Source organism: Heliangelus exortis, chromosome 3 (assembly GCF_036169615.1).
Source record: "Heliangelus exortis chromosome 3, bHelExo1.hap1, whole genome shotgun sequence".
NCBI lineage: Eukaryota > Metazoa > Chordata > Aves > Apodiformes > Trochilidae > Heliangelus > Heliangelus exortis.
In genome coordinates this window covers 17,045,088-17,070,746 of record NC_092424.1, presented here as the reverse complement: position 1 = coordinate 17,070,746, position 25,659 = coordinate 17,045,088, and the positions used below count along the sequence as shown (strand labels likewise).

At 40.5% G+C, this 25,659-nt stretch overlaps 1 protein-coding gene across 6 annotated transcripts in view; it reads left to right on the top strand.

The window, feature by feature from the left end:
- TTC7A (tetratricopeptide repeat domain 7A) overlaps positions 1 to 25,659 on the top strand; it is a 167,624-nt gene that overhangs the window by 8,317 nt on the left and 133,648 nt on the right. For 5 of the 6 annotated variants that reach the window (XM_071739416.1, XM_071739415.1, XM_071739414.1 and 2 more), the window contains 5 exons: positions 12,358 to 12,488; positions 13,452 to 13,573; positions 21,212 to 21,290; positions 24,423 to 24,583; positions 25,028 to 25,091. In XM_071739416.1, coding sequence (XP_071595517.1) covers positions 12,358 to 12,488; positions 13,452 to 13,573; positions 21,212 to 21,290; positions 24,423 to 24,583; positions 25,028 to 25,091 — 557 coding nt within the window. The remainder of the gene's footprint in view (positions 1 to 12,357; positions 12,489 to 13,451; positions 13,574 to 21,211; positions 21,291 to 24,422; positions 24,584 to 25,027; positions 25,092 to 25,659) is intronic. The other variant, XM_071739418.1, reaches the window with a different exon arrangement.

The following is a 25,659-nucleotide window of genomic DNA, read 5'->3' as shown; positions in this document are numbered from 1 at the left end:
GCCAGGTAGGTCACAACTTAACCTTTTACAAAGCAAAGTATAGCTCTAGCTAGGGCTTCAGCGTATGTAAATTCCAAGTTTGTAGAAAGACTCCTATGTTGCAATGTTTGTTGCACAGCCTTTCTTGCTGTGGTAGCTCAAGGAGGCTGGATGTGTGGTATCAGAGCTGCTGCAAGGTGGGTCAGCCCCATGCAGGGGGACTCTCTCTGTCCATCAGACAAGCTCTCAGACCAGGTACTGAACTTCCACCTGGAGTTAAAGCTTTAACAGTCTCACAACCTCTCTGTCTCCTTTTCTCCCAGTTCTTTCTGTGGTAATTTTTGTGTAGTTACTGGCTGTTTTTAGCACAGGATGGGTTTAATTTGTGCAGCTCCAGTCTGAACTCTCTGTACAGTCATAAGTTGGCTGTTCTGTGGTGATTCATCATCTCTTCAAATGGCATTTGATAGATGAAGTGTGTGCTGCTGTACAATACAGCCTCCTCATTGGTGATGGTGAGAGCAGGTTATGGATTCTAACTTGTTTGTTGGTATCTAAAAATGGGTGAGATGACTACCATGTAGAATTTGTTTCTAACAGCTTTTTTATATTTAAAAAAACCCAAAAAACAAAAACCTTAGAAAAGAGATCTGCTTTATCAAAAGGCTGCAGTGTGAGCTTGGCCTTTTCAGAGCTTAGCAAAATCTCTCTGGAGGAGAATAAGGTGGTACTGTGTCAGGAAGAAGCCTTGATCACAGTCAGTGTTTTGTTGTAAGGAGGCCAACCACAAGTCACACCTACAAGGAAATGAGACTTTGTTAGTTCAGTGGCTTGGAGCAATCTTTATTTTCTTTTTGATCCCATTTAAGTAATTTAAAGATGTCAAAGATCTGTAGTGTGACACTTGTGAAAACTGAGCTCGTGAAACACTGCTGGATTGAGCCACTGGTCTTCAGAGCCCTCCTAAGAGCTGTGAATGCTGTTGCTGACAGCAACCCCCCAAATCCACCACGTGAGGTTTATCTTGAGGTTGATAATGTTAAACAGCCTGGAGCCTGCATACAGGGTTCTAGGTTCAGTCCAGCTTTTAATTTTTAGGACAAACTGCTGTCTTAAGAGATTTTTTTAATGACTGTGCTTTTTAAAACCTTGGTGATAATATACTTGGAAGTACATTGTTCTGCTTTCATCCCATGTGAAGGCTTTGTCTTGGGTCTGTAATACTGGGATTTGTTTGGAGGTTATGGTAGTGTCCTGAAAGAAAAATGGTGCTATCACACAGAGATAAATAATAAACAGAAAAACTGACTTTTTACTCAGCTGGTTTTAAAACCACCCTCTTGGTCTTAATCATGCTTTTAAATTGACCAACTGAATTTGAATAATCTATTTCAAACTTCCTTTCTTCTTGTACTGCTTAATTAATTTAGTTTGCAGAGTTATTTAAAATATGTAGTAAACGTAAGTCTGATATTAAAATTGTTCATTCTACCTCATCAGAGGATACATCTCACACTCGTTCATACCCTTCATTGATGTCTTCAATTTTGACACTTTCTTGTGTGTCATTCATTTTTCTAATATGGGATGATTAGTTTCCTAGGTGAAATGGTTATTCAGCTGCATTTATTTGGAATTAAATGTACCGCTAAAGGTAACTTTATTGCAAAGCTAAGTCCTATTAAATCTACTTTTTTCTCCTCTCTTTAAGGAATTTGTTTAAGCACTTAATTTCAGTTAAATGAAATTCACTTTCTACAGTGTTTTACCTCAGTATTTCAGATAAATGTTAAAACTGGTATATTTCTTGTTATGTCCATTCTCTTAATTCATTGATTATAATGGAAAAAAAATAAGGTGTCCTGTTAGGTTTTACTTAGTCAAAGTTATGTTTTTTAATCAGGTTTGTAAAGCTAATAATTTTGATAAATTAGTGGAGAGAACTGAAAGGGTTGTTGGTTGTACAACAAAGTTTTTTTTGTCTTCATTTCAGTACTCTATCAAACTCTTATTTCAGATTTATTTCGGATTCTAAGCCAGTAACTTCTCCAGTTTTCCATCCTCCTACCTTCCCCCCTCCCATAGTGTAAGGATATATTCCATTCAAATAATGTTAATGGGTTGTTGTGTTTTATGGACTTAACTTACGCTTTAGCAACCTTACTTTTAAAGATAGTCACTCTGAAAACAGAATTTCCAGTTAGCTTCTCTGAGCTATGATTGTTTTCTGTTTAGTTTTTGATTAACAAAATGGCAATACCAACTATTGAGTGTTCTGAAATACAGATTGTGTGGAATGATTTTGAGTAGTAGTAGTTGGAACAATTAGAAATACAGATAAAGTGAATTTGGAAACATGTGCTTTTCAGGGTCATAATTTATTTCATAATCTCCCTTTGCAAGTAAATTTACTCTTCTGACTTTTTGCAGGAAGCACTGTTAAATCAGGTCATGTATTACAAACCTGTTAACAGCCCATAGTGCGCTTTCTGAGCCTGCTCTTCATTTCTAAAGGCATCATGTTTTGCAAGGTGCATTCTCCTTTTTCCAGATGAGACTTTGGAATACTGTTCTGCTTTTTGGTGCCAAGAACCCCTCCCTATGGTTATGTGTACTCTTGTTCTTGGATTTTTTTTTTTCCACAGGCTAATCTTTAAGAGTTATTGAAAGTCTCTAAGAAAAAAATGTCTGTGATACTGAAAAACAGATAATGTGTATGTATCTTACTATGTAAGAACATCTCTTTTCTTGTCAACTGAGACAAGTATAGGAAATGGCTTAGTAGAAATTTGATAGCATTTTTTGGATGTTCAAATAAATAATTTTCTTGATGTCCTCTCTGGGTACTGATGGGACAAAGTAAAAGCATGTTGTAATTGAAGATGTCAAGATAAAGATGAAACATTTCTCTACTATTGCTCAGTGGCCACATGACTACAAAGAACACATCTGGATCTGGATGTAGGAAGTAAGAAAAGAGAGAACCCAGCTCTTCCTCCTTCTTCCTGCTACTTCTGAGTGGCAGAGGGGCAACGTGCTGTCATGTACCCATTTGGCAGAAATGGGCAGTGGGCTGTAAGGGGCAGGGAAAAATCCTAAGCACAAATCCTTTTACTTGAGAGTCTAAACCTTGTCTATCCTAGTCATCCTATGTAGACCAGAAGAGCTGTTAATTTTACGTGTGCTGACTTGTGTGGGGCCCCAGTTTCCTACTGTCTGGAACCTGCCCACCTGGGAAGGGACACTGATAGCTGATGTGCTTAAATTCCTTGTATAGCTCAGGAGAAAACTCCAACATTCCTTGTAGGAAAGTTTGTTGATATAAAGAGCCAGAACTATACTGGGCACAAAATTAAGAAAAGCATAGGGTCTGGTGAAAGTTGTGGAAAAATTTATCTAAAACTTTACTTTCACTTTTTTTTTTTTTTTTTTTTTTTTTTGTACAAATGAAGTTCTCTTGGGTGGTAATGGTAACCTTCATGAAGATGACTGACATTTGGCAATATGAAACTGTGTTAACTACAAGCTTTAACAAAGCTTTTTAGAGTGTATACTGGCCTGCATTATTATCCTCCTAGTCCTTAACTGCTGTTTCCTCTACTGGGAGCTACCCTGTGAGGTTACTTTCAATATTTTCAGTGGCTGCTGTGACTGCAGTGGAAGAAAAGAGTTCATTTGTTTGCATTTTCATCTAAAAAATGTATTTATTTAAAAAAAAAGGGCCTGCCAGGGGCAAAACACAAATTCCTTTACGTTGGAATCCTTCACTTGTGACCGAAAATCATATTTCTTAGCATTAAGATCCACAGTGATGTGTGCTGGTGTAAACAGAGCCTGAATAATAAAAGTAGTGTTCTTGCCTGACTGTTAGAAAAGTTGAGTCCCAGCCACAAGGATGTATGATGCCTGTGAGTATTAAAAACTGAGTATCTGAGGTAAGACGTTTTGTTGGCAAAACTTGTTTTCACTTGTGCTTGACAAAAATTGCATCTTTTAAATGTTAATCCCCATGAGAGGAAGACTTTGTTCTATACCTGTTATAGACTTCAAAGTGCTGGTGTTCACAGTTCTGCCAGCAAGACAGGAAGCATGCTGTGTATTCATGTTGGCATCAGAGTAGCTGTCTTACAGGCAAAGGCCTCTGTTTGTAGATATGTCTTGATAAAAGAGCCTGGTGTTAGTATGTCTTATTTTCGTTTTCAGAATAGAAATTAAGAGTTTGGAGTTATGTTGTGACAGCGGTGACATTGAAGAGGCTGCATGTTGGTGAATTGTGTGTGAGAGTTGCCACATCCAGCCCTGGTGTTCTTGTTGCACTTAGGCTTCCCATGGCTTTGCTGAGCACTCCATGAGCTCTTCTCTGCTGTTAAATAGGGAAGATTATTTAAAAGCCTAAGGTAGCTTTCAGATGGCTATGATGCTGTTGCCATGCTTGGGGCTGTGTTGTATAGTGTCATGTGTCCAGTCACTATGGGAAGATTTCCATTTGCTGGTTTACCCTGGAGTAAGCTCTGGATATCTTTGAACATGGCCTGTTAGACCCTGCAGGCTATGTCTGTTCTAACAGACATTAAGTAGAATTTACTTGAGTGCTTGTTATGAATCAGTATAGTAAACTCTGAATTACCACCTCACTGATGTCCAACCTCCTCATCTCCTCCCCTCAACTTTTCTCCCTCCTGCTCCAAAAGTACATAGAAGGTGGCAAGGTGGTCTCATTCTGTGACTGTGACTGCAGCTAGAAGAGAACTTTCCCACTGCTGATGTTGACTGGTAGTGATGCAGATGAGCTCAAGCTGAATAAATACCAGTACTTGGTCATCAGTGCCATTTTTCTCCCTTGTGTCCCATCCACTTTTCAGTTTCTCTTCATTTTCTTCTTCTGTTTTTGCATTTAGACCAAGGAAATATGTAATTCTTGTAGCAAGCTGTTAAAATTTTATGAATTTAGATGGTGTTGACAAAGTCCTTTAGATGTGGCACTGTAAGAGATTGCTGCTCTCCTCTGTCCTTGCTGTGCCCCAGTGCATTGCTGAGACACCAGCAGAGATGTCTCCTTAACTGCTCTCAGGTATGTCATGCAATGGAGGTGGCCTCTTCTATCAGGATGATTAATATGTTACAGCAGTGGTTTCCCATAACGTAGTGTGTGTCTCAGAGAGTGTGCAAGATGAACCACTGGGGTGCAAGAGAAAAGTTAAAATAAAGTTCATTAAAATTAAGCTTTATTGATGCATTGGATTGACAGTGGTGGCCTCGCTCAGTCTGTACATCAGAGGGTCCCATGTCACATGCATCCCACAGATGCTCTTCTGTCTTGTAAAGAGTGGGTGCTCACAGTGCTCAGAGGCTCACAGGGGCACTGTCACTTGTTCATTGACTTACAGTGTACTGTAGTTTATGTGTGCCTGGTTAAGTGGATTTATGTGTTATATTATCTAGTTTTAACTTCTTAACCCTCATGGTAGAGAAGTAACCGAAAGATTTCCTCAAAGAAAATATGGATTCCATGTAATGTTAACAACAGAAGCACAAGTGAACAGTAAGAAAATAGCACTGCTCTGAGCACAAGGTAAAAGGAATAACAATCTAATCAGTGATGCTGGGAGTCCGTTCAGTATTTTTTAAAATGCCATTGAACTTAATGATAAATTTTAGATGCCTCTTTTGGGATTTCTTGCATGACAACAAAAGATTTAAATCCACACATCATTGGACAAACGCTTGTTCTACCTGCGGTGGCAAAATGGCTGAAATGATAAGCAAATACAATATGACAACAACTGAAATGAATTCCTTTGAAAGACACATAGAAGACATTGCCAATGACTTGAAGAAACAAGTGTTAGGACAAAATACCTGGTGTAGGAGGTTTGCTGTACAGTTGCATAAGAGTATGAATATTTCTAACATAAATATTTCTTAACTTAAGGTGTTGGCTAGATTGTAGTTCAATAATGAAATACACCAGGAACTACTTAGCAGCAAAATGGGTCTCGGAAATACACAAAGTTCTCTAGGCTGCCATCAGTGGGCTGAGCTTTATAAACGCAAGACTTTTAAATACATTCTTTACAATACTTTGTAATGAGATTGAGAATGACCATGAAAAATCTTCTGTGCCACACCAAAACTCTTGTTATCTTGTGGGAGAGTGCTTTAAAAAGTTGTCAGACTTAAAGATGAGTTCTGCCTTTGCTTTTACTGAAAGTTGTGTTCTGAATTTGCTGACCTTTTCTGTCATGACAGGTGGCTGTCAGTAGTATGCTACTTACCAGGGATTTGAAAAAAATAAACACATAATAAATACACTGTAAAGCAGTGTGTGCATATAGCTATACACATACACTGGGTGTGCATGCTCAATAATTATTTTTTTAAATCATGGGGTGTATGATTAAAAAAAAAATTGGAGACCACTGTATGACATGCTAAAACCACGATTGATATAATCCTGTTTTGTAGGAAGCAATAGTGAAAGACGTTTGTGTGGCTTTCTTGCAAAATGAAACTTTTCCTCCCCACCTTTTATGAAGTGCAGTATGAATGAACGTATTCAAAACCAAAGGCCCCTCTTCTGTTTGCAATGCAAATAAATCCTGCTGAAAAATCGTAACTTGATTGCTTAGGAGATGAGTGTCAAGACTCATGATGTGAATTATTTAAACTGATTTTAGTTGTGGCATAAATAATGCGTAGCTCTGGGTCTTGTCTATGCCAACCTAATCTCAACTGCTGCACTGGCTTGTTGAAGTTCAGGATATTGTGCTTTTCAAGATGCTGGATTGTAATAGTTTGATTGAGGGGCTTATTAGAGTTCAGGATATTTTGTTTTTTCAAGATGCTGGAGGGTACTAGCTTGATTGAGGGCCATGCTGTTACGTTCAAACCTTAGGCAGAGGGACAGGCCGGTTGTAATACTGTCTCTAAAGTTTTCTCTTTGAAAAGTGGTTACTATTCTGCTGAACTTTGCTTAGTCATCGTGGATGTGTATATGCTTGAAGAACTAGTCTTAAAAATAGCCTTGTTCCAATGCTAATTGGTTTTCTAGAGCCACACTTCTGAACTGGACTGAAGGCAGCATGTTAGAAATGCAGTGCACCCTCCCCTTGGGGAGAGCTTCCCAGAGTGACCTGGTGTGCACCATGGGGTGAGGACACACACAAAACCAGTTTCCTTGCAGGAGTCGCCATGCAATGCATTCACACCCAGCTTACCTCAAGATAAATTCTTTCTGTTCCTATATAGCTAGAGTAAGACTATTGCACGCCCTCAGCTTAGGCTTCTGGCCAGGATGGCCTCTCCATGTGGCACAGGAGCATAGGTGCTGTTACCTTGCTCTGCAGACTGGGGCTGAAGCTGTTGGCAAGGCTGTGAGTGCCACCCTAAGCTGTCTTTTTCTTTAGTTCTCATAGCTCTGTTCAACACAAGTGCAGCACCTGGACACAAACTAACAGGTAGGCTACACCCTCTCTGCTCTTGTATTTCTTTGGTTGCTTCCTTAGAGTGCCAGGTAGCTCTGGTGCTTCTAGTCTGTGGCATTTAGCAACTGCAGGCTAACAGTGCTGGTGAAAATGATGTGCTGCTGCTGCTGCCTCCCCTGAATTCTTGCACCTGTGAACCCACCATTCCCCAGTTTTGTAAATTCATCCCAATACTTCCAGGAGACTGGAAGTTTGTGTAAAAAAAAGGAGAAGAACTTATAAGTTGATGGGTATATTCACAGAATAACAGAAGCATACAGGTTGGAAAGGACCTCCGAGATCATCAAGTCCAACCCTTGATCCACTACCACTGTGGTTACCAGACCATGGCACTGAGTGCCACATCCACTCTCTTCTTAAAAACCTCCAGGGATGAAGAATCCACCACTTCCCTGGGCAGCCCATTCCAGTGCCTGATCACCCTCTCTGTAAAGAATTTTTTTCCTAATGTCTAACCTAAACCTCCCCTGGCTGATTTGGTCGTCTAGCTTAGGAACTGGAGGAAAAGAAAGCTGCCTTAGCCTTCTCCCTAGCAGTTGTGCAGTCTGCATCTGTGCTTTGAGGCTCTCAAGGCCAGGTGGAATAAAACCTTGAATTGGCCCTACTCTGAGTGGAAAGTTGGACTGTGAACCTCGCAAGATCCCTTCCAGCATGAATTTTAGTTTCATTTATATTGCTGAGAATCTGCATTGTCCATGTCTGTTCCAGCTCTGGTAATAACATCACTTCAGGGCATTGGAGCCACATGACACGTTGTCTGTCTTTGAAAAGGCCTGAGAGAGGAGAAAGTAGAAATAAACCTTAATAAAATATCCCCTTTTGGGCTTCCATAAATGAGAGCAGTGCATTTATAGTAGAATTATCGGATGCCAGGTTGAATGGAACCTTAAGAATCATTTGGTTTGGCATTTTTGAGTAGAAACACAGTTTAGATGAGGTGGCCAAGTATTTTATCAAGCTGAGTCTTAAAAGTGTCCATTGTTGGGGAATCCACCACTTCTCTGGTCTGATTATTCCAATGTATGACTGTTCTCATAGTGAAAACTTCTCTCCTGATGACCAGTTAGGATCTCCCCACAAGTAACTTGCACCTATTTCCTCTTGTCTTTTCCATGTGACTTCTTGTAAAAAGGGAGTCTCTTACCTTCTTTAAGTACTGGAACATGGCAATAAAGTTTCCCTTAAGTCTTTTTTCTCTGGGCTGAACATACCCAGTTCTCTCAGATTTTCCTCACTCGGCAGGCATCCGAGTGCTTTGATCATCTTTGTGGCCCTTCTCCTAACCCTCTCAAGCCCATCTGCATCTTTTTTGTATAATGGGAACCAGAACTGAACACAGTATTCCAGGTGTGGCTGGACAAGTGCTGAGTGGGAGGCTCTAGGAAGAAATTAGTTCAGTGATACCTCTTAAAAACCTTAGGGGTTTGTTTTTTTCCCTGATGTAAGAGCAGATTAGCTTTCAAAGGGGAGAAGAAGGTGTGAAGATTATAGAGACATCAAAAGGCAGAGGTGAAACACAGGGAGAACTAAAAGAGGTGGATGGAAGCCTTATCTTTATGCAACAAGGAAAAGCAGTGTTTGTATACATTGAAAATTATGGCCTCTGAAATGGGTAGAAAGAGTATGTTCTGTTGAAAAGGATAATGGAAGCATGCCTCTCTTTAAATTTAATCACAACCCATACTCTTATTAGAAATCTGTATCTTTGGAAAATATGAAAATATGAAAAAATAATCTTATGCCATATATGTATGCATCTGATTAAATTTGGTCACTCAATTCATACGAGATAAAACTTATCATAGATAAGTTGGTATTATCTTACCGTAACTGGTTATAAAAAATGCCCAAGTCCCTCTACCCTAACCTGCTACCAAGAAAGCATATGGCTTCATGCTTTACTCAGAACCTAATTTTGTCTCAGCAAGAGCTAATTCTGTCTTAGCAAGAGCTACACTTTTCTGCAATCCATTGTGGAAGTAGCATGCACTTTCTTGGCTTTCTGATATTTTTTGGGAACTGAGCTGAATTTAAAGCGTGTTTTGTGTGCTTAAGTTTTTCTGTGCTGATAAGGGAGAGATGGAGAAGGATTAATGGGATTTTGTGCTCTCAGTACTTGTGGGCTTGTAAATAGTCTTGTCTAACTGCACCTTGAGCAAATCTGTGGTTGGTGGGCACTGTGAGAACTGAATTGGTGGCTACAAAAGGAGGGAACTTTTTTGTTACTCTACTGTTCTTCACTCAGTCTGCTGGATTTGCAGTTTGCTTGCTCTCGTTTTTCTTTTCAGTGCATTTCTGTGGTAGGGAAGAATAGTCCTGTTCAGCTTCTCTAGAAGTTATACTCTAGTGACATGGGGTTGGTGCATATGGTACTAGCAAAAAAAAACATGACTAATAGCACATCATGTGGGTCATTTTTCCTTCTTGCCCTTTATAAGTAGAAAAATGTGTGCAAATAATAAAAATACCTTTTTTAATACAGTATTGATCTATTACCTGTTGGAAGAGATGTTTGTGATGACCTTCATTCCTGTCTCAGATTGGCCCCAGCTCTGTTTTCCTTACCACATGGATGGGTGCATTTCTTGTCAGTACCTGGTGCTGGCAAAGGGCTGCTTGCTTTCCTCCCCCACATCAGAGCTTAGAGGCTGTAGCTCCTCACAGTGGGCTGTAACATGTATGTAAATGGATTTTTGTCAGCCTGGTTTCTCTGTGTGACATCTCTCCTGAATAACCATCCTCATACAGACTGTGCTAGGATGGCTCTTGCAGGATGATTAGATCCTGCATATGTATAAATGTCAGTGGATTGTACAGGATTTCTTTCAGGGCTGTCAGCCCTATTTTGCACTCGAGGGGTCGGTGACTCTGGAAAGCAACACTTCTTAAAATTTATTTTTAATTAAGGGGAATGACTAGAAATTCAGAGGTAGATAAAACAGAGACCGATCTAAGAATACTTGTAGGCTGATAATTGTTCCAGCTTCAGCTCTGAATGTTTTCTATTCTGCATAGTTAACATCTGCTTTTCCCCTTCATTACATAGCACCAGGATTAGGAAAGAGAGGCTCTGAAATAATATAAAACCAGCCCATGATATAAAGCCAAAGACTTCATAGATGGACTGGAAGACAAAATGTGTTGCATACTGGATGCTATACAAAGTGTATGTTAGTAGAAAGGAGAGAGCATAATGAGCACTGGTTAAAACCAGCAAAATAATCCCTGTTCCCCACTCACTTGTCAATTTGAAATCCGCTCTCCTTGCTCTACTCTGGTCACGATTTTCAAAGGTGAAGGGTGAAGGAACCACAACTCACATCTGTTCCTCCAAGGTACGTGTTCCTCACCATGTCTGGCTTGGGAGGCTGGGGAGCCCCCTCCTGAGCTCGTACCTGTGGGGTGTCTTCTCTCCCAGCCCACTGACCTAACTGCTCAGTTTTGGCTTAAAAGTAAGACATGAGATGGAGAAGCTCCTAGTTTAGTAACCAAGGGGACAAAACAGAAACATTGAGTATGAAAAGTAAAAAAAGGTCAGACTGCCTAGGAACCTCAGACTCCTCCAGCATGGGCACTTGTACCGCATCATTCAACGTGGGGAAACCTGGCTTCCCATTGCCACCTCACAACAATTTGTTGTCAGACTCCTCAAGTGAGCTGTGCTGAGGTGTTGTGCCTCCTGGGATTGTGGGGGCCCAGGAAAACGTGGCTCCTGGTGTGCATGGCAGCTCCTCAGGTGAAACAGAATCCTCAGCTGCATGCTGCAGCAGTCTAAATAGCTTCCTTGGAGAGGCTGTCTAGACAGCTAAGTCTTTCTTCTTTTGTCACCTCTGTGGATTTGTGTCAGTAACACTAAGATTTTGTGTTACATCTAACACATTCTTCATTAGCATTAGGGAGCTACTTTATGTAAAAAAAAAAAAAATTGAGAAGAATGTGCTGAACTTTGTGCAACCTGTGTTGGGCTATTGGGCATCTGTGCAGTTGAGTTTAGTGTAGAAGACCAGAATTTCTAAGCAGTGGTGTATTGTGGAGATCTGATGTGTCATAAAAACCTACACTGGCTACTGTAAAACTGGTATGTAGATATGTGACTTCTTGTAACAGATTTAGAGATATAAATTATGTTGTAGTGTGATGCCAGACACAGATCTGATAGTAAAATATTTTAATCTAGGGACAGTGGCTGTAAGTCTCCAATTAACACAATTTTTTGTTTGTAAGAGGGGTTGGATAGTGATACACGAAATACTTCGGGTAGGACAAAACACAGAGTTTTTTGTTTCTTGGGGAAAGAGGATGATCTTGTGGTTAAGAGTCTCTTGTGCCTTGCCAAGAGCTTGCTGTGTGTCCATGTGCAATTTGCATATGCTCAGATTTTCCAAGAGGATCCTCAAGATTTTCCAACTTTGTTTTGCTATCATTTCCAGTTTGTTTGTTTGTTTGTGATTTTTTTCCCCTGTCGAAACTGCTGCCTATTGAAAGCTTCACTTGGCACAAGTGTACACTCAGAAATTCTCAAATCCAGTGCCAGGGTACTTCTGAAGCAATACTTGGAGCTGAAGCCCCCAAAATCTATAGCTGTTTTTGGAAGTATATGCCATAGTTTCTTGCTTGCTTATTCCTACCAGAGGGATTGTGTGTCTTTTCTTCATAAAATATTTGAAAAGCACTGTAGAAATGTGCAGTGGCACTGTGTGTTAGAGCCGCATGACAAAAAATGCCTTGCATGTGTAGGAGATACATTTTCCTGTGGGCCTTTTCCTGAAATTCTCGAAAACAAGAAGGAAACCCACATATGGATAAAATTTCCTGTCAGCTGGTAAATGAAGGAATAACACAGCCACGCTGCTGTTGGTGGGCTCCAGCTAAAGAAGGTGTTGCTATTTTGCAGGTCTGTCACTGGAGCGCACAAGCAACTCAACATCCTTGCGTGCTCGACTGTGTGAAAAGGAGAGGGAAGCCATGGGTTGTTTTGAGACAGCGTGTATCATTGCCCAGGTGTACTTGCAGGAGCTTGAAAAGGTAAGGAGAAATGTGCTTATGGCATTGCTTGGTGGCCAGGGTGGAACTTCCAAGATTTTGACAGCAAACGTAGTGGGGAAATCCCAAGTGATACTCCTGAAGAGTATGAGAACTACTCTGAAGGAGTGAGGTGCCTCTCTACAAGCAGTTGCAAAACAGTAGTTTATCTGGTTCCTGCCTGTTTCCTCTGAGAATGAGGAAACCAGTTTTGCCTGTGGTAAAGCAGTGAATACTTCAGGTTGTATCTCAAATTTAAGTCTTACTAAAGAGAGACTACAGACTTTGCATAGCAAGTGCCAGCATGAAGGAGGCTAAGATGTTTTCCATGTCTATAGTGTGATACACAGGAGTGTATATTGAGATCCCTAACAAGCTGAAAGTAACATTTTTCGGCCAGCCCATAGCAGTTTAACTGACAGCATTTCACCTTCTCTAAATGAAGTTGGACAAACCTAGGTCATTATTAGCAAGTAACTGCTTAGTCAATGGTTAGATAGGATGCTGAACATGAGTACTGTGTGTCCTTCACTGAAGTGTGATATGTGCCACTAATGTGCTGGACTCATGTTCAGTGGTCTCTGTTTGCCTAGCTGAGTTTAACAGGGCATGCCATGTGCTTCTCTGCTCTTCCATTGAGACCCATGATGCTGGCCATCAGCAGCATTGATGACAGTGCATGTTACCTATTCTTCTGCAGCTTAATGACCTTTGACCTTCTGACCAGATACTTCTGTTCTTCTTGGCAACAAAGCTTTGTGTCCCAGTTTTGGTTTTAACTTCTTTAAAACAAGAAAAATGAGCTTAGTACTTGTGTACTTCAGCACTACTTATACTTAGTAGTATGAGGAGGAATCTGATGGCAGAAGCTAACATTTTATTTTTGGAGATACCGGTTCCCCATGCGCCAGAGAATAATTCAAACAGTTCTCTGTAATCCCAGATGTTTCTTTCCTCCCCACACAGACCTTAAACAACACACATTCAAGGAGTCTCAAAGGCAGCAACGTGACTTATTCTGAGTTTGAACTTTCCTACTTCCTGGAAGCAGCTTTACAGAGTGCCTACGTGACTCATTTAAAGAAGGGGTAGGTGGAAGCAGATGTTAATAAAAATAGATAATGTTGCATGTTTGGTCTCAAAACAGCTGAAGGCTTATTTCTTTGTATGTCTTCTGTTGTGACTTTTTTGCTGTTGACTGGCCTCAAGTCCTTTCCTCCCTCCTATTTGTCTCTCTCTGTCTCTTGAAGAACCCCAAGCCTTGGTTTTCCAGACCCACAAGTAGGGTTGTTTAGAACAATTGTGTTGTTTTAGCTCATCTTGGAGATGAGGGGAGTCTGACCATCAAGAGAGAATGGTGTGAGCTGTTCAGCCACAGGGCCTGGTTTAGTGAAGTCTCAAGGGTAGTTGCTTTCACTTGTTTGTTTGCTTGTTTGTTTACATAAGATCTTAAACATCCCAATCAAACCCCCAAATCTGGGTGGTTTTACTAGAGAGAATACATGCACCAACAGTGCTGCTCCAGGGTATTATACCTCTGCACTACAGAGCCCAGTGAACCTTGGAAGGGCAAGAGGAGTTGGTATCTGCAAGTCAGCAATTCATTTCTTGTGAGGAGAACCTTCTTTAGAATAATAAAAAAGACACTGTAAATGCTCAGTTCCAAAGGCATCAGTGGAGCTGTGCTCTCCCCTAAAACAGGCTGTGGCTTCAAAACATCATCTCTCTTTAGCTGATGGAGGTGCTGCCATGTAGGGAGAGTTTCTCGTCAGTATGTGTTAACAGTACTTGTAAGAATCCATCCTTCCTAGTCCTAAATTTGTACCATATTATGCCACTTGTTCTCAAGGAATCAGACACTGGATTACTGGTCAAAATTTTATAAACTTTTTAAAGCAAACCATTTAATTTCAGTTTTTGTTGGGTTTTTTGTTTGTTTGTTTGGTCTTTTTCCAAGCAAGAAATTAGGAGATATTGAAAGGAATAAAACTAGAAAAAATACTCACAGCATCAGTTTGAATTCTTTTGTATAAAATTTTTACCATTGCTTCTTTTTTAGGGTTTTCTTGTTAGGTTGTTTTTTTTTCCTCAGCAGTGACTTTAATTGCAACTGTGAATAGCCTCTATGTTCCCCATTCGTTCATTGAAAGCCTGTATGAACTGTGAAACTGTACTTGTAAGTCTATGCATGAGAGGTGACTTCAGGTAAGTCTTAGAATCAGAGAATCATTGAATCATCATGGCTGGAAAGAACCTTCAAGGTCATTGAGTCCAGCCATCAGTCCTATACCACCTTAACCACTGAATCATCTCCAAAGTACCACATCTATCTGTTTTTGGAATACCCCCAGGGACAGTGGCTCCACCACCTCCCTGGGCAACCTGTTCCAATGAGTCACCACTCTTTCAGTGAAGAAATTTTTCCTAATACCTAATCTGAGCCTCCCCTGGCTCAACTTTAATCCATGACCTCTTGTCCTATCACTGGTCACTAGGGAGAAGAGGCCAACACCCACCTCACTACAGCCTCCTTTGAGGTAGTTGTGGAGAGCAATAAAGTCTCCCCTCAACTTCCTCTTTTCCAGGCTGAAGAGCCCCACCTCCATCAGCTTCTTTTTGTAAGACCTGTTCTCCAGACCCCTGATCAGTCTAGTTACCCTTCTCTGCACCCTCTCCAACACCCTGATGTCTTTCCTCTACTGTGTGCCCAAAACTGCACATAGTACTTGAGGTGTGGCCTCACCAAGGCTGAGTACAAGGAAAAACGTCACCTCCCTGGCCCTGCTAGTCACACTGTTCATGAAACAGTCCAGGGTGCCATTTGCCTTGGCTCATGTTCAGATAGATGTCCCCCAGCACCCCCAGGTCCCTCCGCTGGGTTCTCCGTCCACTCCTCCCCAAGCCTGTAGCACTGGTGGGGCTGTTGTGGCCCAAGTGCAACCCAAAGGCTTACAAATGCACAAAGGCCGTGAAATGACCCCTTTACTCAGGTGAATACACGCTTATTCGTAAAGAAAAACTGGACTGACAAGTCTAAGGCATAGTTCCAATATCACTTTGGCAGTAGGGGACAGGTACGTGGTTTTCCTGGGGGAGGTGGTGGTTGACCAGCTGTGGCACAGCCTGTGCTTTACTTGCCTTTTGCCATTTTCACAGTGAAAAAGAAGGTCTTGCCAGTAAGCTTATTAGCTATGTAATAAAATGAAATCTCACTTAGAACATATGGCACTGATGTCTTCTAGGCACCTTTTAACTACTAAACTCACATGTTTATTTTATTCAGCAACATTTTACACTCAAATCTTCATCAGTTCAATCTAGGAGGCTGTTCTAGCTGTTACTGTCAGCCCTGCTTGCTCCTTTCCCATTAGTTTAATAACCCCAAACTAAAACCAAAGCACCACAAAGAAACCCCTACAGGAAACCAATTTGGAATCAAAATACATCTGTGAATTAAGCAGTACTTTTGATTATAAGCTGAATAGATGCAGGAGCAGCAAAATGTTCTCAGTAGCTGTCTCCTGATGAAAGAGCATCCTGGTCGGTCAGATGTGGTTCTCCTGTGGCTGGGACAGGAGCAGGGCCCCACATGCTCTTCACCTCCTCCAGTGCAAGTGAAAGACAGCTGCCGGGAAAATGAAAGGTTCGGTGGGGAGGAAGGGAGCCTGGTGGGACCCCGCAGCTTGTCTCTGCCCCCCAGCTGGTATTAATGTGCGGTTTCTGCCACCAGAGGGCATAAGCAGCACTGAGATATATTAAGAAAAGAGGAGGGAAGTGGGAAGAAGGTTTTTCGGGTGCTTCATATGTATAAAGCAAATTTGTCCACCTGATGTTGAACAGCTCAAAGGAGCATTTTTTGTTCTCCTTATTGTTTCCTGTGTGTTCAGGTAGGAAATAAGCTTTGGATGATGAATGCTTAAGCTGGCAGGGGGGGGTAGGTCCCGTCAGGTGGGATGTCCTTCCCCAGCAGCAGGTAAGCACAACAGAAATAGCAAGTGCTTTATTTTTGTCTTGCCAGGCAGAAAAACCCAGGGATATGAGTGGTGTTGTCGTGCTTTTGTTCCTGCTGGCAGGACCAGGCCTGCTGCTGTCAGAGTATGGTCAGGGATGCCCTTTTCTCCTGCAGTGTGCAGTGTAAAGAAGGCACCAGAATAAAACAAATTCCTGGTCTCCCTTTTGGATGTTGAGCTACTGGCTATAAGGACCAGCAAGTATTGTTGCAGCTGTGCAAGTCCCAGATGCTTTTAAAAAGATGTTTACTTAAAATTCTGTGTTGCTGGAGATGCATTTCCTGCAGTTGTTTGCCCTGCTGCATCCCAAGAAAGCTTTCTGTGTTCTTCCAGTGAGCAACATTGGTGCTGTGGATGCAGAATACTGGCAGATGCTGCTATACTATAGAAGGCAGCCAGTTGTCTCTCATGTTAGTAACTGCACTAGTTTTTAGGTTTTTTTGTTTTGGGTTTTGCTGTTGTGTTGTTTTGGTTGGGGTTTGTTGTTTGTGTTTTTGTTTGGGGGGGTTGTTTGTTTGGATTTTTGGTTTTGTTTTTTTGTTTGTTTTTTAATATGGATGTTTGAAGGTTAGGCTCATTTCTTACTGTCTTTCAGAGTATTGAACAGTTGATGCTACCTTGCTCTGTTATGGGGGCTTTGGTCAGGATGCTCTAAGTATTTTCTTAGGGCAAACAGGCTTCACCTTTGTGAAGTAATGATTATACGTATGCTTCTTTCCTAATGGCACTTAAAGTATGTATGTGGAGTTCCACAGACAAGACAAATGAAGAGAGGATCCTTTAGAGAGGATGTGCTTGTCTTTGGGGACACTTAGAGAAATTTCTGAAAAATTCAGCACTTACTAGAAATAGTATATTCTTCTGGTCCCTCAAGTTAGGATCTAAATTACTTTGGAAAGACCTGATAAAAACCTCTAGTAAAGAAAGCTTACATAATACTTCTGTTCCCTTATCTTGTCAGTTTTCTTGAGTGCTCAATTCCCTTTTTGAAATTTTCTATGCTTCTGTTGCAAGGGCACTTTGAAAGAGAAGCTTCATGTATGCATTGTTTTACAGCAGAATTCAATGTACAAAGGCAGGCAGGACAGGCTTTGCCTTGCTGGTCATCATTTCTGAGGGATTTACATGGCTTTTTTTTGGCATTTATCCCATCTTTGGTCCTCACAATCTAGCACCTTATCCAGGACACTGCAACTGGTAATTTGTGAGTAGCTGCCTACTTGATGGATATAGGTAACTGCTAAGCTTTTGTTATGTATTTTGGTTTTTTGAGTGTTAACCTTCTGTTAGACTGAAATTAGGAAACTCTGTGCTTTGTTGTGATTATTTGTATTGTATCTTAATTCACAGAAATCTGAGAAGCTGAGGCTTGCTTCAGGTGTGTTTTGTGCCTATGCTTGAACAACTATTTTAAAAGAGTATGAATTTTAAGAAACCTTGACAAGATGCAAAGATGTAGAAGGAACTATGTAGAGGCAATGTCTGTGTGGTTTGGGTACTGCTTTCCCCTGGAGAGGTGCACACTGCCACGTAGTCATCTCAGGGTAGTCTCTTCCATCTGTTAGTAGCTGACTATTTGAACAGATGATGAGTGGGGAGGAGAATGTGATCTTCTGGTGCTCATGTTGTTGGGAAACTGACTTTGCAGACCTATGTATCTCTGGTCAACTCTGGCTCGTTATCAATATTTTTCCCAGCAATTTGCGTTTGTCTTCATTTTTTGTATCTTAAAAATTTGTGTAGTGTTAATCAGGCAATATTACATAAATGTGATATGACTGCTTTGATTCATGGACTGGTAATTAATTACTCTGTATTAACAGAGTACTTGTACAAACAAAATAGATTTTCATGCCAGGCTGGACTGACTGGACTCAAGGTGCTCTTTGTTACAGTTTGTGCCCATGATTTTCTGTGTTCCCTTTTATTAAATTAGCTATAATTGAATCCTAAACTGCATTTCATCATGTTTTCTAAATGCCTCTCTTGCTGCTTCTGTGGCTAAACCTCAAGCACTTTAATGACCATGTGCTTTTTCCTTCCTGTTCTTCCTAATTTCTTTTTCTGGCATCTCAGCAGTGCAATAGGGGTCTGTGGACTCTTCCAACACGTTTTTATTTCCATGATCTGATGTTCACATATGATGCCATGGCTTCAGGCAACAGTACCTGGTATTTCCAAATAGTCTTCTATCCAAGTCCTGCAGAGGCTCAAGATTGCTTGGTTTCTGATCTAGAGCAAATGGATTCACCATGCATTGCCAGAGGGTTTATGTTTGTATCCACATCCACTTATTGATGCACATATATTTCTGCTCATATACATTATTTTCTTTTGTTAACTTCTTCAGATCCTAAGTAAAAAAAAAAATCTTCAAGTGCATGTTTAGTGTATGCAGGACATCTATTGATTGAACATTAAGTTCCTTATCATTTTGAGTAGAGCAGTTTGTATGTTTAAAATGCAATGTGTGCTCAGATGGCCTCCTGGCTTGGAACAGTAGAGTGGAAAGACAAACTCCTGTAGTGAGGTGTGTTTGCAGAGTGCTGGCAGGTGTGATGTGTCTCCTGTTAGTAAGGTTGATAAAGTTCAAAGCATAAAAGCTGCCAAACCAAACTGTAGAACTGGTATTGTTGTCAGATGCTTTGCATGTTTCAGAGTTGAGAGCTCAGTGTGAAGCAGGTGCTCTCTGACAGATCCTGACCACACAAGTACCTTCCTGAGAGGTGATGAGTGCTGGGTGCTCTTCCCATACTGCCCATTTTTGTCACTTCTGCCTTCTGTTGAAGGTATCCTATGCATTTGCCATGGGGTTCATGGTTTCAATCCTGCCTGCTTGCAGGCAGGAAGCAATTTGCTGTTTATTCTTTCATTCACTTCAATTTGTCAATATTCCTTCCCTTTCCTCTCACCTTCCCCTGAGACCAAGATGTTTCTGCCATCATTCTTGACTTGGTTCATGACCTTGTCTAAAAGTGGAACTGAAATGGTGCTCCAGTTCTCTGGGAACAAAACTCTAGGTGTGAGCTACACACACATGTACCAGATGTGGAACTAATCTGTTTTGCAAGTGCTCATTACTCTTTCTGATGCTAATTAAGTGATTTCATTGACATTTTATTTATTCACATACCATTGTCCTAACAAGAAATCTAAAAATATTATGTAACCCTTCTGTCCAGCCTCTTCAGGAGACCAGTGAAGCACAGGAAGTGCCAGTAGTTTTTGGTAACTAAGGAGAGCAGTTGGTCGAGTCCTTTTTGTTTAGATGGGAGAATTTATTTATTTTGGCTATCTGATAATAAATAGCATTTAAACAGCTCTGTTGGATTAGGTGTGATTAATCACATGCATAAATATCACCAAGTGCTTTATTAGCTTTCCTCAGTTTAAGGTCCAGAACTGCATCTTTGAGGATATATCCTTTCCTAGACCCTCAGACAGTGGCAGGAAGAAAAAAGACAGCATCTGACTTTCTCCACAAGGACAAGTCTCCAGTGTTTTTGCTTCTACCTTAATTTTCTGCTAGTCTGTAGATTGCCCACAGCTTGGTGATCTACTGATTACCTCTAAGTTTAAAATTCTGAGATAAGTATTGATTGAGGGAAGTTTTGTTTCTTCAAATATTTGCAAGGACCAAAGACAGTTTGCAGTGTATCAAATTGGGCACCAGCACAGTCTGTACTGCTTACCTTCAGAATATAATCAGATTGACAGAAAAGGTTGTTATGGTGCATAGCCTTTTTTTTTTTTTTTTTTTTTTTTTTTTAAATGTTTCCTCTGCACAGAAAATTGTTCTGAAATAAGCTGATGTGGCAGTTAATGTACCAGTACAACTGCTTATCAAGTTGTCTTTATTTCAGTACAGCATTGCTCTTATAGCTTGTATTTCCAGGGTAGCTTCCACCCTGCAATGAAAGAGAGTTGAACTTGTAGGTGCTGTGGTGGTGGGGGCATGTTCCTAGCCTTGAAGAGCTTATAGGCTGCAAGTGTGTTAACTACCAAGTGTTTAATCTTTCCTCTCTGCATCCCTCTTACTTCTCACACACACACTTAAGATACCATTTTGCAACTGGTTTGCTTCAATTGCTTATGGTGTAGGTACAATAATGTGTTGAGTTTTTTTTTTCTAGACCCTAACCTTCTTTTATTGCAGGTTAAGCTGTGCTTGCAGACAGTCACTGCAACTTAGCTGCCTGGAAATAAACTTCTTAAACCACTGTAATTTCATCATGTGTCTGGAACATCAGACACAAGGTGTTTAAGCACCCCCTCAAAGGAATCATCAGTTAAAAGCATCATCTAAGCTCAGTCTAATTCAAACAAGTACAATCTGTGTGTATGAAGAGGAGATGTAGATGCTTTTAAGAAGAAGCATCTGCTTCATAAATACGAGATATGAAAGGCTTCCAAATGTCCCCTCTGTTCATCAAATGTGAATGTGATCTTCTCCTAGGAAGCCATCTGGACCAGGCATGCTACAGTCACTGCCTCTCTCAGTGCCATTGTCCTATCTGTGTCTCTCTGCTGCACACTCAGTATTACTGATTGTTTCATGGGTTTGTTTGAATGTCAGCTTTGTTGCCAAGGTTGGGTGCATCGTAATTTTTTTTTTGTCTCTAATGTGCTGGGTTTTTTAGTTTTTCTTGTTTGTTTTTTTTATAATGTAGTTGTTTTGTGGTTTTTTGTTTTTTTGTTTTTTTTGTTTCCCCACAGAAATATTGTGAAAGGAACGAGGAGTCTGCGGGAAATCCTACGGACTGTGGAAACAAAAGCTACTCAGACCTTCAAAATGGTAAGGGGAATGGGAGATGGGGAGGTGGGGTGATTCCTGCTATGCAGGAATTCTCTCTGTTTATTAACCAGTGCAGTTAGGACAAAAATGTATTTGTACTCGATTGATCATTGCTTCTCCCCCACCCCACCTCCTGCCTCAGCTTTTGGAAGTGATGTGTCAAGTGATGCACTTTATTCAGAGAACTGCCCAACTGAAGCCTCTGGGCCTTCAGACCTGGGCATCTTCAGACCTGGTCAAGTGGGTTGTTCTGGGTTGAGTTTTTTGTTTGTTAGATTTTGTTTGGGTTTTTTTGTTTTGTTTGGGGTTTTGTTTGTTTGTGTTTTGTTCATTGTTGTTGTTTTTTTCAGTGCATTTTGTAGCCCTGATAGAAACAGGGATGTGTTTAGCTAGAGGTGATAGAGGTGATGTGTCTTACTTTCAGTGTGTGCATGCACCCCTTTTTGCATTTGGATGTAAAAGCACTAAGTACTTCTGGCTTAAATGCAACAAGCAGTGCTTTTTGAGACTCAAGGGCTTCAGCATTCTTCCTGTAAAACCCTTCAAAGCCATACAGTACAGACTGATTTTAAATTTTTTGTTTGGCTGTTTCTTTTTTACTCTTAGTGTTGGCATTCTGCATCCTATTATCCTGAGTGCTTCTGCTAAAGAAATCATGGAGCAAGCTACTTATGTGCCAGTTAAAATTCTTAAACTTTTAACTGGTTCTTCTCTGTTTTCCCTTTAAGTTACTCAGGAGGTGACAAGGTCAACAGCATGGGGAGTAGCAAAGTCTTGAGAACATGAATGAAAATTTTGAATCACTAAAAGCATTGATACATCTAAGCCTGCTTTGTGCTTACTTCAGCGTTGTGCTTTGTGTGATTCCAGCAAAGTTCAGCAAGGGAAGTGTGCATGGGTTTGCATGAGTTTTGAAGATGGAGAGTGCCAGATTTCAATAGATGGACTGAGTGTGTGTCTAGCTGGCATGCAAATGTAGAGCTAAAATGAAAGTGCAAGAAGAAGGGTAGCCTGGATGGTTTTTTGCCTCACCCTCTCTGTATTTTGGAACTTCTGGTCTGGAAAGTGATCTTCTTGTTGCATTGGGATCATCTGTATATGCCTAATTGAAAATACAGATGCATGTGGAAGTTTGTGGAGGGAATTAAAATAGGTGACTTAAATAATCATACCAAAATGGTTATGTTCTTTTCCAGATTGAGATCAGGGTTCAGGGGATTTTTCTTGCTCGCCTATTTTATCATTTTGCTAAAGTGAGTCTAACCATCTGCTGTTCTTAGAACATGACAGAATGTGGCACTCAAATGCTCCTGTCTCTGTGCAACTGGGGAGGGCTGTACAACACCCACGGGGGATTTATCCCTAAGGGAAATCTGAAGGTGTTCATCCAATAGTTTTTCCTGGGATTTCCATTTTACTGGAGGTTGCATTTTCATTTTCTTACTTATTTTTAAAAAGCTGTCAAGAGGGCAAAGGGAGGAACATGCTTAATTAAACAAGTTTTTGAAGCATGAAAGTGAACCACATGATTCTTTTTTTTTTTTTTTCCTTATTTGTGGGATCACAGTGTTCTTTGAGCATAATGATGCTTTTTTTAGCCAAAGGCTGTAATAACATAAATCAGACTCTTGGCCTGTTCTGGTTTGTTTTGTCTTATTCAAAACAAGAGAGAAACTAATTTACACAGCTACCGTACTGTATGTTAAAATAAAAAACCACTAAACGTATTTGGTGCTTGCCTTTTGAAAGACTTATCACAAATTGTGCTCCTACACAGAGATCTTTCTGTTGCTGGTATATTATTTTTCCCTCCCCTCTAAGACTGTAGGAAAAAAATATAGGAGAGTTGGCTCCTCAGGGTAAAACTGACTAAATAATTACACACTGAGACAATAAAATGATACTGGCTAATGTTGCAAGACCCTAGGCCATTTTGCTCATGGTTACTTGCTATAAAAAACATAGAAAAGCCTAGTTGGGAGGCTCTCTGTAACTTGTCAGTAGGAGTGCATGAAAGGTCTTGGGGTTTCCAGGGAGTTATATGTGATGAGATTTCTTTGAGGCATCATCATTCATTCAGATCACTTTGCCAGTTGTTAGGTACATTTATGAAACCTCCCTTTCTGGCGTTAAAGAAACAGCACATGCTACTGTGGTTGTATTTTAGAACTAATTTAATGAATTCATATGTGGTGAGGTGGTTGAAAATAAAGAACCTTGCATCAAAAGTTATTTTCCTGAATCTGGAAACAGGAACATGAACCTCGGTATGATTTATTTGGTCCAATTGATGTTTCAGCCTTCCTCTGTTTTGGCAGCATTTAAAGTTTAGAGTGCTGTGCTGCTTACAGTTCACAGAAGATGCACCCATTTTTATGTAGCTTTGCTTGCTTGCATGTTCATTTATTTACAGTACAAAAAATTAGGTGTTTATTGGATGGGGGACAAGGTCAAGTGCCAGAGAGATTTGGCGAAGTCATCTTGCCTCCTTTTGTGACCACCTTGCTAGCTATGTGTATGAACCAGAAGGCAAGTATCTATGGATCTTTGGCCACTCAGTGGTCAAGAATGTGCAGGTGATGTTGCTGTCTCAACATAAAGTTCTCAACCCTCTTCTGTACTCCCTCCAGTATTGCAACAAAAAGAGGGAAGCAGTACCAAGGTAAAGCTGTAAAAGGCTGCAGGAAGAGTAATATTAACAGATAAAGGATTGATCTCTTAAACATTATACAAAAGTAGCCTCTGGGCTGAGACTTGCATACAAATCCTGAGACTGAGAATGCAGTGGAGTGCAATCATACTCTAATATAGTGACATCTGTAAGGTTGTCTCAGTGGTCCATGTGCAATCAGTTGTCTTCACTCACCAAAGTGTTCCTTGCTGTCAGGCCTTTCTGGTACATTTTTCTAACAGTGTACAAGACCATGTAAAGGCAGAATGGTGGCCTTTTCAGAGGAGGGAAAAAATGACACTGCAGGAGACTTCTTAGCAGCTGTTTTACTTCCTTGAGCTTTCTGAAAAGTGGTATTGTCATGTTGTTGGTACATCTCCTTCCCAAGATGGAACATGGGGATAGGTGAATCTTTTGTGTTGAAGAAGGCTTCACTCGTGTCTTTTTCTGCTGATCTCTAGACTGCAGCCAAACAGCTGGCTCAAGTACTTCTCCATTCCCTCACTGAAGACTGTTACTGGAGCCCTTTATCTGATCCGCTTCCTGAGTTCATGGACAAGGAAGATCAGTCTTATGTTAGCAATCCTTTTTGTCGGAGCCCTGAGCTGTACACAGAAGAGAAGTAAGAACTCATTTTTTAAAATTTTTTTATTTCAGTTTATCCTTCCTTCAGGAGGAGGGAGAATGTTTGAAGAGTCTCCAGCCCTGCTAATTATGTCACTGATTCATGTAGTAGTTCTGTATGTTCTTCCCATAAAAAGGCCTGCTGAAAAAATAAAGCATTAACCCCCGAGTGTTTGGTTTATTTTTCTTTTCCTAGGAAGAATGATAATCCAACCAAATAGCCATCTTTGCTGTGAAATGGAAATAATCTACTTATGGTTCAGTATAGCTCATCTAGGATATTTTGCAGAGCTTTTAATTGTATGAACCTGCAAAATGAGGTATTGCCTAGCAAATGAATTATGCATGATATGTTTCAAGTTACTGTTCCTCTTGTGAAATGAGAAAGAGGCTGACAGGATAATTCTTGACCTTCGTCAGAAAAATGTGTTCTGTCTTTCAGTGCCTACTGCCCACAAGACAACGTAGAAGAGGCTCTTCTCCTCCTCCTAATCAGTGAATCCATGGTAAGCCAAAAATGAGTTCGTAATTCTAATAGCACAAAGGAGTATGTTTTTTCCTGTGTTTCCGTGTCAAGTCTTCTGGTTGGTTTTGTTTACAGAATCTTCCATAGATAAACAGAAGCAAGGATTCGGCTGTTGAATAGGAAATGCTGTTCATTCCTTTATTAGCAACACCTCTTTTATGAAATAGAACATCAGATACATTGTCAGTAGACAGATATTTCCATTCAAAACAGCTGTGTGAATTTATGGATCTAGAATGAGAGAAAGGGAGCCTTGCCTAAAGCCAGGGATGATGTTGGTACTCACTGTTTGGCGTTTGCAGGTTACAGTGTCCTGCAAGGATAATATTTTGGCTGTTTCAGTCCTGAGTGATCCTTGTCAATTTTTGATGCTTATGATTCAGGGAGTTTTGTCACCTGCAGAAACATCCATAATGAACTACAGTGAAATAGTTCAATTTTTTTTTCTATTTATAACATCAGATGCTTAAAAAAATAAATCCCTTTAAGAGGAAGGGGAAAAGGTGGAGAAACCCAGATGCATGGAAAACTGCATGCTAATCTTTGAT